Source organism: Oncorhynchus nerka, linkage group LG27 (assembly GCF_034236695.1).
Source record: "Oncorhynchus nerka isolate Pitt River linkage group LG27, Oner_Uvic_2.0, whole genome shotgun sequence".
NCBI lineage: Eukaryota > Metazoa > Chordata > Actinopteri > Salmoniformes > Salmonidae > Oncorhynchus > Oncorhynchus nerka.
In genome coordinates, this window is record NC_088422.1 from 18,326,466 (window position 1) to 18,340,263 (window position 13,798).

Genomic DNA, 13,798 nt, shown 5'->3' on the forward strand with positions numbered 1-13,798 from the left:
ATCTCTTCCTGACAGGATAGGTCCGATGTTTTGAAACGGAAATGCCTCATGTTGACTACAGCCTGCCATCTGATCGCTGTAGGCAGTTCTGCAATGGAGTTAACTGTACAGTACAACCAGTGTTGTCCACTGGATTAGTTGAGAGTCCCAAGACAAGTGGTTGTATCATGACACATTAACCCTACAACAAAGACAGAAAAAACACATAGAGAAAGCAAGAAAGATGCTTCTGCAAAATGTAAACAACAGCAAATGAACCTTTGTTTGTCTGTATTGTCTGACCTTGGTAGATGGAAGACGCAGTATGTGTGTCCAAGACAGGCTCGACCCCTACAGACACAGAGGTGATCACTCCCAATCGCCTGCCTGTTTGACACTTCATTACAATAATAAGCCATTTTCCGAATACTGTGGTCTGACAGTCGGCCCCCTGTCGCCACGGGAACATGACAGCGCATCATTTGAGTAATGACAACGCAGCGGCACTTTCTCTCAAAATAAGAGCTGCGATAATAACAGTGATGATAATAAGCCAAACCGCCAGGGACTTGCTGTGCCTTTTCCAGACTGTGGAGACTCCTGGAAGGTCGCCAGCATGAGAACCGATCATATGGGGACACTTGAAAAACAAGCTTACTATAATACATGCCAGAAAACAGGTTGATTTTACAGATTGTGTGCAATACAAAGCCCTGATTCAACAACTATCACATAACATAACATATCAGATTTGACATGACAGGTGTTTTATTTCTCTAAGCTCTATTCAATGAAGTTAATACATATTTTACATTTCCCATGTATTTTCACGGCAGACAGAATGTGCGCTGACTCCATTTTACCTAGGAGAGGCTGGATAAGTGTGTGTATATCCATCTGCTCCCAAGGGATTTCAACCAATACACTTTCAGTCACATACTGTAATCTTCACAATCCTGGGATTCTCCATCCTTGTCTTGGCGCTGTGCCCCAAAATATTGTCCATCTTATCATCTTATAATGATGAAAGCCTAAACTGTCCATCATTTCAAGGACCAGATGCCCAACTGTGTTAGAATCAGAGAATCCCTAGTGCTAACAAACCAAATGTTCACATTCTATTAGAGAGAACTACAACACAGTACTGCATCCTGGAGAAAGCTAAAGGTTTGCTTGGTAGATACAGTATTGAAACAGAGATTTATTGGGCTTCAGTAAGGTGTGCACATCAAATACATAAACAAACAAAAAACGTCAGATTTATTTTTGAGACATATCATAAGAAGGTAGATGTAGAACCCTCTTCAACCAAAAAATATTACTCAAAGAGTCCACCTATGGGGACAGCCGAAGAACCCTTTAAGGTTCTACATAACATATTTTTTTCTAAGAGTGTAGGATTAGAAGCCAGACGTGCAAAACACACTTTCCTATTTTTCCTTGATAACTAGTTTTCCTTTGCAAAGCCAACACAATGTACTTCAGCTGCCGACCATGAATGTACAAACCTATTCTGTAAAGCTGTTTGCGAATTTGTCGCTGAGGTGTCTGAAATGCCCTGTCTGTGCTCTAAAATGTCAACAACTCAACTTGTCTCCTGAATAGCTCAGCACAACAAAAAGTTAACTCGGATGTAGACCTGTCTATCAAAACAGACTTAAAATATCTTATATTTCCCGAGCTGTTCATGCCATGTCATATATGTCTGTGCTTCATAAACCACCTCTGAAGAGCATGGTGTGAAATACTGTCTGTGTTTAGGATAATGCTCAAAGGTGTGAAATTGGATTTGGGTCTGACAGAGTGAGCAGGTACAGGGAACGGCAAAGGCTTGCGCTTCTCTGCTGCACACTCAAACCCGAGTACTGGTAACATCATATACAGTACTGATAACGTGCCCATCATGAAGTACATGTTCAATCAAAATAAGAGCAAGAGGTGAACAGACTGTGGTTAGTTTAGTAGTAAACAAAATGGTGAATTGCTCTCTGACTTTATTGTGATTTGTTTTAAAACAAAATAAGCTGTGAAATGGTGTCAAGCCAGACAACATTACATTTATTCCAGTGTTCAATATGCAAACACATCTAAGTATCGTCTCTGCTTCTACCTACTTGTCATTCTGGATTCTGCTGGATTCCCTGGCAATATTTCTCCATTTAGAACGAAGGCACGCAGGCAGCCATTCAACTCGGGTTTGTTCCTCTCCGATAAAATCAGACCGACTCAATTTGATCTTTTCCATTAAGCTCGTCAGCAATTAAAAGCCCACCCGCACCTCAACAAAGCCAGCAAAGCTGTCATTCTGAGGGAACAATTATTCCTGTGTCTTTATCAATTAATTGCAGAAATTACCCAGACACTAGATTTTGTTTATTAATGTTGTGTTGTTATGTGTTAATAACATTTAGACTACGTTACCCAGCAGGTTAGGCGGATGGTTGAAGAATGCCTTGCATGGCTAAACATGGAGTTTTCTAGCTGAAGTATATGTTCATTAAAAGTAGTTCAACCCACACCCTGGTTTGTCATTATATAAGGAACAAACATAACATGGTGTCAGATTTGTAGTCGCTATGACGAGACAGAGAAAAGAAAGGAGTAACTGCAAATTTCCGCGACGAAAATTGAACATTCTAAGTCTAGCTAGCTTGCAAGAGCCAGGACAATGAGCCACAGCAGCGAGAGCGAGGCTGCATTGGAATCTGTTGACAAGCAAGTTGATGAACAACATACTGAAGTAAGAGAAATTGACACTGTTCCTGTTCTCCGTCATGGATAGGCTTAGTCCTCCTACTCCTACGCAGTTAACAGGCAATTTAGCTGACTATTGGAAACGTTTCAAGCAGATATTCAATATCTACGTAGCAGCCAGTGGTTCAGGGGGAGATGATCACAAATTGAAACCTTCCATTTTTCTGCATGTTATTGGAAAGGATGCATTGGACATTTACAATAGCTTTCAGCAAGACGAGGCAAACTTGACATTGACTGTGCTAATGGCTAAATTTGAGGAGTACTTTGTACCAAGCCAGAACGTCACATTTGAGAGATAAAAGTTTTTCTCTCATGATCAGAAACAGGGAGTAAGTTTTGACCAGTATTTGACTGAGCTGAAAACACTGAGCAAAATGTGTGAATTCGAAAATCTGAAAGACTCACTAGTGAAAGACAGGATAGTCTGTGGCATACTTGATAATGGACTCAAGGAGAGATTTCTGCGTGAGAAAGATTTAACTTTGGATAAAGCAGTGAATATGTGTCGAGCAGCTGAAACCACCAGAGCACAAGCTAAAGAGCTGTGCAGGGATGAGACGTCAGTGTAGGGAATAAAAAGAGAGGAGCAATACACACAACGCCTTACAAAACAAAAACAAGCAAAAGAGAGATATCAAAACACTACATGTGGAAAATGTGGATATATCCACAAGCCAAAACAAATGCCCTGCATATGGCAAATCATGTTACAACTGTGGGAAAAATAATAATTTCTCAAAATGCTGCAAAGCTGAGGCTACAAAGTAAAAGGTTCACACGGTCGAGGAGATGGAAGAATTCTTTGTTGATTCTGTGGAAATATGCAATGCAGTAACTACTGAATGGATTGTGTCATTGACTGTGAATGAAACTATAATACCATTCAAGCTTGATACTGGAGCACAGGTAAACCTGTTGTCGCTGGATGACTACAAAACACTGAAGGTGAAGAGCAAAATACACCCGGTGAAAATTAAGGTTACTGGTTATACTGGGGAGAACGTACCAGTCAAAGGTAGCTGCATAGTAACTTTACAGCACAAAGGAAAACAGTTCAGAGCACAGCTGCTGATTGTGGAAAAGAGTATACAGCCTATTCTAGGAATCAATGCATGTGAAAAGCTCAATTTGTTGAAAAGAGTGTATGTAGTGACATCACAGACTGAAAATGTCCAAGAATCAGTACTGGCTATGAGGATGTGTTTGAGGGTCTTGGATGTTTACCAGGAGAACACAAAATATGTACTGATGACAAAATTACTCCAGTTGTGCATGCATGCAGAAAAGTTCCATTTGCATTGAGGAAAAATCTCAAAGAGGAACTCGGACGCATGGAAAAGATGGACGTCATCACAAAAATGGATGAACCTACAGACTGGGTAAGCTCACTGGTTATTGTGGTGAAAAAGAACGGCGATCTCAGGATATGTCTAGACCCGAGACCCGAGAGATCTCAACAAAGCAATCAAGTGAGAGCATTTCAAGTTGCCAACCAGAGAAGCGATAATGTCACAGTTTGCTGGAGTAAAGTGGTTCAGTAAGCTTGATGCCTCATCAGGATTCTGGCAAATGAAGCTAGATGATGCAATCTCAAGGCTATGCACATTCAACACACCTGAGGGCAGGTACAGATTTCTTCGTCTACCATATGGGATTCTCTCAGCGCCAGAGGTCTACCACAAGACAATCCAAATGATCTTCGAGCACATTCCAGGAGTGGAGACTATGATGGATGACATCATTGTCTGGGGGTCCACAAAAGAAGAACACGATGCGAGAGTGAGACAAGTGCTGGACCTGACACGGAAAGTCAACCTAAAACTAAAAAAGGACAAATGCGAGTTTGGTGTGAAAACACTTCCCTTGGTGGGAGATGTACTTTAAGAGGATGGAGTCAAACCAGACCCGAGGAAAACATCAGCCATCAACAACATTGAGCGCCCGAAGAACAAGGACAATGTGAGACGTTTCATGGGCATGAATACCTACCTTGCAAAGTTCATACTTCAACTGTCAGCACAATCCGCTCCACTCCGATGTCTTCTGGAATAGAAAAATGAATGGGAATGGTCCCATGAACAGGAAAACTGCTTCAAAAACCAAAAAAAATAACTAAAGAAGAGCCAGTGCTCAGATTCTATCTATTCTATATCTATTCTATATGATCCAGAGAAAAGCACAAGGATTTCTGCAGACGGGTCACAGTTTGGCCTGGGAGCAGTTCTTCTGCAACAGCATGAGGATACATGGCAACCCGTCGCTTATGCATCCAGAGCCTTGCTAGGCGCAGAGACAAGGTATGCACAAATAGAGAAAGAACTACTGGCGAGCACATACGCTTGCGAAAGGTTTCACCAACACGTCTAAGGACGAGACTTCGAAGTAGAAACCAACCACAAACCATTGGTGTCAATCATGTCTAAGCCACTGAATGATTGTCCAATGAGAATCCAGAGAATGTTGGTCAGACTACAAAAGTATGATGTGAAGATGATCTATACCCCGGGAAAGTTCATGTTCGCCGCCGACCCTCTTTCTCGAGCAGTCGACAAGAAGGAGAGCTTCGACACACAGAAAAACACTGAGATTCAGGCCTATGTCGAAATGATCGTAGCATCACTTCCTGTGTCTTCTGAGAGAATGGAGCAGATCAAAAGAGAGACGCAGCTGAACAACCAATGACAGAGTTGAAAGAAACAAAACTGTAGGATGGCCTGCACAGAAAAACAACTGTCCAAGGAGAATACAGGATTACTGGATGTGCAGAGCAGAGCTCAGCGTTGTGGACGACATAGTGTTCAAAGTCAACAAGATTGTCATTCCCACGACACTATGCAAAGAAATGCTACAGAAAATACACGAGGGCCACTTGGGTGAGGAAAAATGCAAATGACGAGCACGAGAAGTAATGTACTGGCCAAGAATGAACCAGGAAATCAGCCAGACCACTGCTTCGTGTGAACTGTGTTTGACCTACAGGCCAAAGCAGCAAGCAGAGCCGCTAATGCCTCATCAGGTACCCAACAGACCCTACTACAAAGTTGGAGTTCACCTTTTTGACTGCAATGGCAAAAGTCACATTGTTGTTACCGACTTCTACACAAACTACCCTGAAGTAGCAGCACTGCCAACTACCTCCAGCAAAGCTGTAATCACCTACCTGAAATCAGTCTTTGTAAGACATGGGGTTGCGTCTGAACTGTACTCGGACAATGGCCCGCAGTTCTCAAGTTTCCCGAATTCCGATCGTTCGCTGACGACTGGGGATTCCGACACAACACCTCCAGCCCCAACTTCCCAAGGTCCAACGGCTTAGCAGAGAGTCCAGTCAAAATTGTCAAATGTCTGACAAGAAAGGCACACGATGGAAAGGAGGATTTCCTAAAAAAAAAACCGCTGCAGAACAAACTTTCACCTGCACAAATGTTGATGGGACGTCGCATCAGAACCAACCTACCCATCCATGAGGACTTGCTAACACCCAGAGGGGCTCACAAAGTCAAACTCGCAATGGAAAAACAGAAAGACAAACAAAAACAGCGATATGACAAAAAACCTGAACTGGGCCTCCCGGGTGGCGCAGTAGTTAAGGGCACTGTACTGCAGCACCAGCTGTGCCACCAGAGACTCTGGGTTCGCGCCCAGGCTCTGTTGTAACCGGCCTCGACCGGGAGGTCCGTGGGGCGACGCACAATTGGCCTAGCGTCAGGGAGGGCTTGGTCGGTAGGGATATCCTTGTCTCATCGCGCACCAGCGACTCCTGTGGCGGTCCGGGCGCAGTGCGCGCTATCCAAGGTTGCCAGGTGCACGGTGTTTCCTCCGACACATTGGTGCAGCTGGCTTCCGTTGTTGGATGCGCGCTATGTTAAGAAGCAGTGCGGCTTGGTTTAGGTTGTGTATCGGAGGACGCATGACTTTCAACCTTCATCTCTCCCGAGCCCGTTTCGGAGTTGTAGCGATGAGACAAGACAGTAGCTACTAACAATTGGATACCACGAAATTGGGGAGAAAAAAGGGTAAAAAAATTATAATTTAAAACCTGAATTGAAACCTGGAGATCAGGTACGACTCCGAGACATCACTATAGGAACCTGGATGCAGCAAGGGTGTGTGCAGAGAGAAGTTGCACCGCGATCCTATGAGATCCAAACGGAGCATGGATCACAACTGAGATGAAACAGAGTGGATCTAAGGCTGCAGTCATTCACTCAAGGGACTGAGGATCATCAGGAGGATACTGCGGAACCGTCAAATGCCTTTAGAAATGGACAATTCAGTTAGAACACCCTGACTGACAATGAACGCTGTCCAACTGTTTCATGAAGCACTTCAGCAGAACGACCAAAAAGGACTGTCAGAGCCCCTGAAAGGCTTATGGAGAATTGCTCAAAAATAAAAAAAAATATAGGGCAGTGGACTGAATGTTTGGTTATTGTGAAAAGAAATAGAGCCACAATAGAGTATTTTTGGACAGACTATATTTAGTTGAAATTTTGAAGGAAAAATATTTTAGGGAAATAAATGTGTGTTATTGAAAATTGCATGTTATGCAGGTTGAGTAAACAAATGTGATGTGACATGTGTAGTTACATAGAAAAGTAGTTTTCTTTTAAAGGAAAGAAGATGTGTTGTTATGTGTTAATAACATTTAGACTACGTTACCCAGCAGGCTAGGCGGATGGTTGAAGAATGCCTTGCATGGCTAAACATGGAGTTTTCTAGCTGAAGAATATGTTCATTAAAAGTAGTTAAACCTACGCTCCGGTTTGTCATTATATAAGGAACAAACATAACAAATGTCTTCAGATACATGTACGGATTTTTATTAATTTGACTGTAATGAGTGAAAATAAAAATGGCAGCCAATAGTACGTATTCAGTTTGGCAGCCATTAGAATGCATTCCTTTTGGCAGCTTTCAGTACGTATTCAGGTTTGCAGCCATTAGTACACATTCATGTCGGAAGTCAGCAGTATACATTAAGGTTTGCAGCCATTATTACGCATTCAGGTTGGTAGCCATTATTACATATTCCGGGTTAGCAGCTATTCGTATATATTCAGGTTTGCAGCCATTATTACGCATTCAGGTTGGTAGCCATTATTACATATTCAGGTTAGCAGCTATTTGTATATATTCAGGTTGGCTGCCATTAGTACGCATTCAGTTTGACAGCCAGTAGTACCTATTTAGTTTGCAGCCATTAGTACGCATTAAGGTTTGCAGCCATTATTACGCAATCAGGTTGGCAGCAATTATTACATATTAAGGTTGGTAGCCATTAGTTACGTATTCAGGTTAGCAGCCATTAGCACGTATTTAGGTTGGCAGCCATTAACACATATTCAGGCCATCTCAAATAGGTTTCTCGCCCTCAGGGCTTAATGGGAAACAATAACTGAATTATGATGTGCATGCTAACAGGATCACTAATTCTGAAATCAACCTTGGGCCAAATTCATGAGGCTAATGTTGAAAAAGTCAGGATTAAATGTAGAGCTGTCACTTAGTCAAAGAACTTGGCCCTTTCACTTGAAATTAATTAAAAGGCAGACTAACTAAATGGAGCACAGATATATATATATATATATATATATATATATATATATTATATATATATTTGTGTATTACACACACACAAAACCTTTCCATAAGCCATCACATGTGGAAATGGTCAGAAAAGTTGGCAGACAAGGGCACAGCGAGTGTGACGTGGCAGTAGAACAAATACACATGGGTGATACAGTCCTTATCATTCCTTTCTGTAGAGCAGTAAATTACAAGATCTCATTGTGTTTTATCTGGATACTTTACAATATGGATATATTCAAGAATTGGTTAAGTTTAACGATGGGTAGCATTTTGCAGCATTCCAGTGTATCAATAAGAACAAATCACAGTTATAGTATTAAAGATCAAAAACACCATAACAAAAGAATTCCACGCATTTATTAAGTAAAGTAACTGGAATTAATTTAACTTGAAGGCTAATAAAATCTAAAGCAAGTAAAAAAACATATAAAAGACTGCGGTGACATAAATGCAGTCAATCTCCCCTGTCCCTCATGTTCATTTAGACAACCATAACTCTCTGTAGAATGTCTCGAATGCTCTCTTTCTCACAATAGCAGGGAGGATAAGAAAATCACTTTCCTCCAGAACATCTCTGTTTATCTTCTGGGTCTGTTTAACCTACATGTAAGTGGGGAAATACCAGATGCATCTGGTATCTGGTTTAGCTATCCCTCTTGCTCCCTCTCTCTCTCTCTCTCTCTCTCTCTCTCTCTCTCTCTCTCTCTCTCTCTCTCTCCCTCTCTCTCTCTCCACCCTTTCTCCCCCCCACCCTTTCTTTCTCTTTCTCTTTCTGTCTCTAAACTAATATCCATCCCGCCCAGACTTCACCAGAATATATTAAAGCTGCTCTTCATTATTTACAGACACCCATGTGAGGAAGATGGCCTGCATATAGGAAAGGAAACCTAATGCCCAGATCTGCCAAGCAGAGACAGGGAGAGAGGGTATAGGGACCACAGGAGCTGGCCTACATATCATCCAGCAGGATATAGGATTTAGCACTTCCAAACAAAGACTAAACTTTGGCCACTAATCCAGAGTTAGTGGCTAGCGTGTTCCCTACTTCTTCCCTGTTTATATATGAATTTCTTTCCTGTCTGAGGGGTAAGGTTACTTTGATAAAGCACACAAAATCAGTGCAAGTAATACTGTAATAATGTAATAACGATAATATAATACTCTCAAAATGTGAAATAGAACTTTTCAAAGGATCACCTTGTAGCTTTGACTACATGTTGCTCTCATGTTGATCTATTCACACCGTCGCAATGGCTTTGTGTTAGTTTTGTGCAAAATAAAAAGCAACACAGATTTACATGTTGAATTGAATAATGCACTGCATTGTTCAAGGATGTGTTCATAATTGTGTTTGTCTTAGTTATTTTACAGGAAACATCCTGAATACAAATTATGTGTACATGTGCACACACACACACACACACACACACACACACACACACACACACACACACACACACACACACACACACACACACACACACACACACACACACACACACACACACAGATAAGATGCAGTAACACCAGCTCCAGTTCAAGGTCTTACATCATGTAGTGTAGCAACATACATTTCCTAACACTAACATTTTTAAGTGCCAACTCTACAAAAGAAAGCAAATTCCGCATGTTTACTTCTGTACCTGATTTACTGCTCTGGCATTTTGCTGAACCCACTCTTTCAAGTTAAACACAGCTTTGCTTGAAACACACCTTTACTTTCTGTAAAGGACCATTATTTGTTTTCTCTAAGCTCCTGGATGGTCATGACAGGTGAGTATTTAACCAGTGGGAAGTCTTTATATGAATGGCAAAATGTTCTTTAAGATCTCTACTTCGATCTTATTTCACATGGAGATTTTGCCTAGACATGTTAGCACTGGTAGATACAAGGATAATGATGATCATCCAACTTACTGTGCTGGCAGTGGATTCCGTTGAAGCCGGTTGGACACTTGCAGACATAGCCTATGAACGTGTCGCCTCTGTAGGTTTCACTGATTTCACATATTCCTCTGTTGTGGCATGGGTTCGGGTGGCACGGTCCTGAGTGGAGAAACAACAAACAGAAGGAGACAAAACATGGTCAACATTATCAAGGGGTCTTTTGCCATTATAACTATTGACTAGATATGGATGCTTGCGCAAACATCATTACAGTAGTGATGCATTGCATCAGGTTGTGGTCCAGCCTTCTCCTTCAGAGAATCTCCGACTGACTTAATGAATCCAATACCCTGGGTTGAACTCTAAGTAAGAGGAAAGGACTGGTGGGTAAATAGATGGACGGAGAGTGATAGATAAAGCACCTGTCATTCACAGAGTTCTAGTTCTAGAGTTCTGCAGAACTTCCCAGAGCTAGCCTCGTACGAACCATCCTGAGCTGCCCAGAGATAGCCTCGTACGAACCATTATGAGCTTCCCAGAGCTAGCCTTGTACAAACTATCATGAGCTGCCCAGAGCTATCCTCTTACGAACCATCCTGAGCTGCCCAGAGCTAGCCTCGTACGAACCATCCTGAGCTGCCCAGAGCTAGCCTCGTACGAACCATCCTGAGCTGCCCAGAGCTAGCCTCGTACGAACCATCCTGAGCTGCCCAGAGCTAGCCTCGTACGAACCATCCTGAGCTGCCCAGAGCTAGCCTCGTACGAACCATCCTGAGCTGCCCAGAGCTAGCCTCGTGCGAACCATCCTGAGCTGCCCAGAGCTAGCCTCGTACGAACCATCCTGAGCTGCCCAGAGCTAGCCTCGTACGAACCATCCTGAGCTGCCCAGAGCTAGCCTCGTGCGAACCATCCTGAGCTGCCCAGAGCTAGCCTCGTACGAACCATCCTGAGCTGCCCAGAGCTAGCCTCGTACGAACCATCCTGAGCTGCCCAAGGCACAGAGGCTGCACTAATGATCCTGGAATACCTCACACTAGGAAAGCAGCATTTCCTAAGATAAACATAGCGTAGAGTTCAGCCTGTTTAACAGCAATGAAGCCAACAAATACACTCACACAGCAAAACACACATTAAATAAGCAAAGCTGAAATCTCAATAAGAGCAAAACATATTTTATTTGAAAGTGCCTGGTCTGTCTCAGTTGATGATGATTAATAACTTGGTTAGCACACTCATCTTTTCCCAGGCCTTTTCTATTTTTCCAATTCAGTTTTTCTACAATGTCATTTCTTAGGGAATAATAATGACAGCAAAGGCTTGGACTCAAAGTTATTACAAGAAAACACTTATGACACAGCAATATGTCACTGCACTGACAGTGACTACCACATGGTGCCATAACACTGCCATCTAAAACCCCTCACCGACAACTACTACCTGCAGTGTGGGCCAAATGTAAATGACAAGGCCTCGATGAAGGCTTATTGGATTCATAACTCCGAGCCTGCCAATAGCTCCCTCATGTTTTAAACAACAAGGTGTAGAACTGCCTGGATGCTGTCAAAACTTCCCAATTGAAGTTTGATGGCAAAACTTTTGTAATCTCTCACAGGGAAGATATTAATGCAAATAACTTTGGAGGGATGGGGGGGATCGACTATCAAATTATGTTGTTTAATAATGCTGAGATTTACTTATTTGTCAGAGACTTAAACATCAATCAGATCTATTTTATAACCAGGAGGGTAGGAGCATCGCCCGTTCACAATGAATTTATCGAGAAGGCTTATAGTTACGTTTTGGTTCAACACATATTTAACCATGGGATGTTAAATAAAACAACTTGAGACAATATTCAATGCTTCAATGCTTCAAAGGACATGAAAAATTTCTTTTGTTAAAATTTTTTTTTTAAATAGTTGATTTCACTGCCTTTTGATAGGTCATTTATTATATTTCCCTTGTCTTCAGTAACACCTATAAAGGAAGAGATGACAAGTCTCAGGGTTCGATTCATGTCCTCGCTCTCACATCGATAGGTGAAGGACCAATTTCAGCACAATTGCTAGTGTCCAGTCAACACACAAACAGCCTATTCTCTCTCATCTGCTTAACCTTAGTCACAAGAAAAGAGTAGCAATGTCACAACATCATAGAGAGCCGGGGCAGATTCAGCCTTCAGAATGAACACAGGCTAGCTTATTGCTACGTGTTGTTGGCAGTGTCACGCCGTTGCATATGAATTGCAAACGAGGGTAACCCTATCAAAGTCAAGCCCATTCCGCCTCACTCCTGTATCAGTATTAATGAGACTTGTGGATAATTAGTTGAACAGAGAAAAGTATAATAGCTTTCACAAAGGCCTTGCTCTCTAAGGAGGAGGAGAGGGTGTCAGGCGTCAGGGCAGTTTTGACGTGACGATCTATAACATCACAAAGGAACACTGAAAGCCTCTCTAATGGAGAATGCATCCCTGCACAAAGCACAGCCACAGCAGAGTGAGTGAGAGAGAGAATGGGGGAGAGAGAGAGAGAGAGAAACAATAAGAGAGAGAGAGAAAGAGAGAGAAAGAGACAATGAGAGAGGGAAAGAGCGAGAGAGAGAGAGAAAGAAAGAGCGAGAGAGAGAAAGAAAGAGCGAGAGAGAGAGAGTGAAAGAGCGAGAGAGAGAGTGAAAGAAAGAGCGAGCGAGAGAGAGAGAGAGTGAGAGAGAGAAAGTGAGAGAGAAAAAGAGAGTGAGAGAGAGAAAGTGAGAGAGAAAAAGAGAGAAAGAGGGGCGGTCTATATTAGCAGTGTCCTTTGAGACTTCACCCTGCTAAAACGTTCTTTGTCCTACGACGTTGTTCTCTTTGCTGTCGGTGTGTGTGTGTTGTAAAGAGGTTGAGGGCTTTGCTGTGCGAATGTCAGCCACTGTAGTCTTGTGCGCACTAGCCCTTGATAGATGTGTGCCACGCGATGCCTGCGCGAGCTCCGCAATTTCCTTTTGGGCTGCAAAGAGAGCCCAATCAATCAACGGTGAAAACCTGATGAGTGGTTAAACACAGAAAAGTGTCCTATATTTCCTCTAAGATCAATCACAAAAGGCTGACATTTTCGGTGTGTCGGGTACAGTCGAGCCCCTAAATCCTATTTGGCAGGTTTTAGGAACATTAGCTTGTTCCGATGCTGGGGGATTGTATATTTACCCAGCTAAATTTCATTAGGCCGATGGATAAACCATATGAACTGAGTATACAAAAAATTAGGAACACCTGCTCTTTCCATGACATAGACTGACCAGGTGAATCCAGGTGAAAGCTATGATCCCTTACTGATTTCACCGGTTAAATCGACTTCAATCAGTGTAGCTGGATTGTGTATGTATGAAATTCAGAGAGTGAATGGGCAAGACAAAATATCTAAGTACCTTTGAACAGGGTTTTTATTTTTATTTATTTTTATTTCACCTTTATTTAACCAGGTAGGCTAGTTGAGAACAAGTTCTCATTTGCAACTGCGACCTGGCCAAGATAAAGCATGAACAGACAACACAGAGTTACACATGGAGTAAACAATTAACAAGTCAATAACACAGTAGAAAAAAA

General features: G+C 42.3%; 1 protein-coding gene across 3 annotated transcripts in view; it reads right to left on the bottom strand.

Moving 5' to 3' along the window:
• The window catches only part of LOC115111165 (EGF-like repeat and discoidin I-like domain-containing protein 3), a 228,777-nt gene that overhangs the window by 149,900 nt on the left and 65,079 nt on the right, over window positions 1–13,798 (bottom strand). For all 3 annotated transcript variants that reach the window (XM_065011424.1, XM_065011423.1, XM_065011422.1), the window contains one exon: window positions 10,246–10,374. In XM_065011424.1, the coding sequence (XP_064867496.1) occupies window positions 10,246–10,374 (129 nt within the window). The remainder of the gene's footprint in view (window positions 1–10,245; window positions 10,375–13,798) is intronic.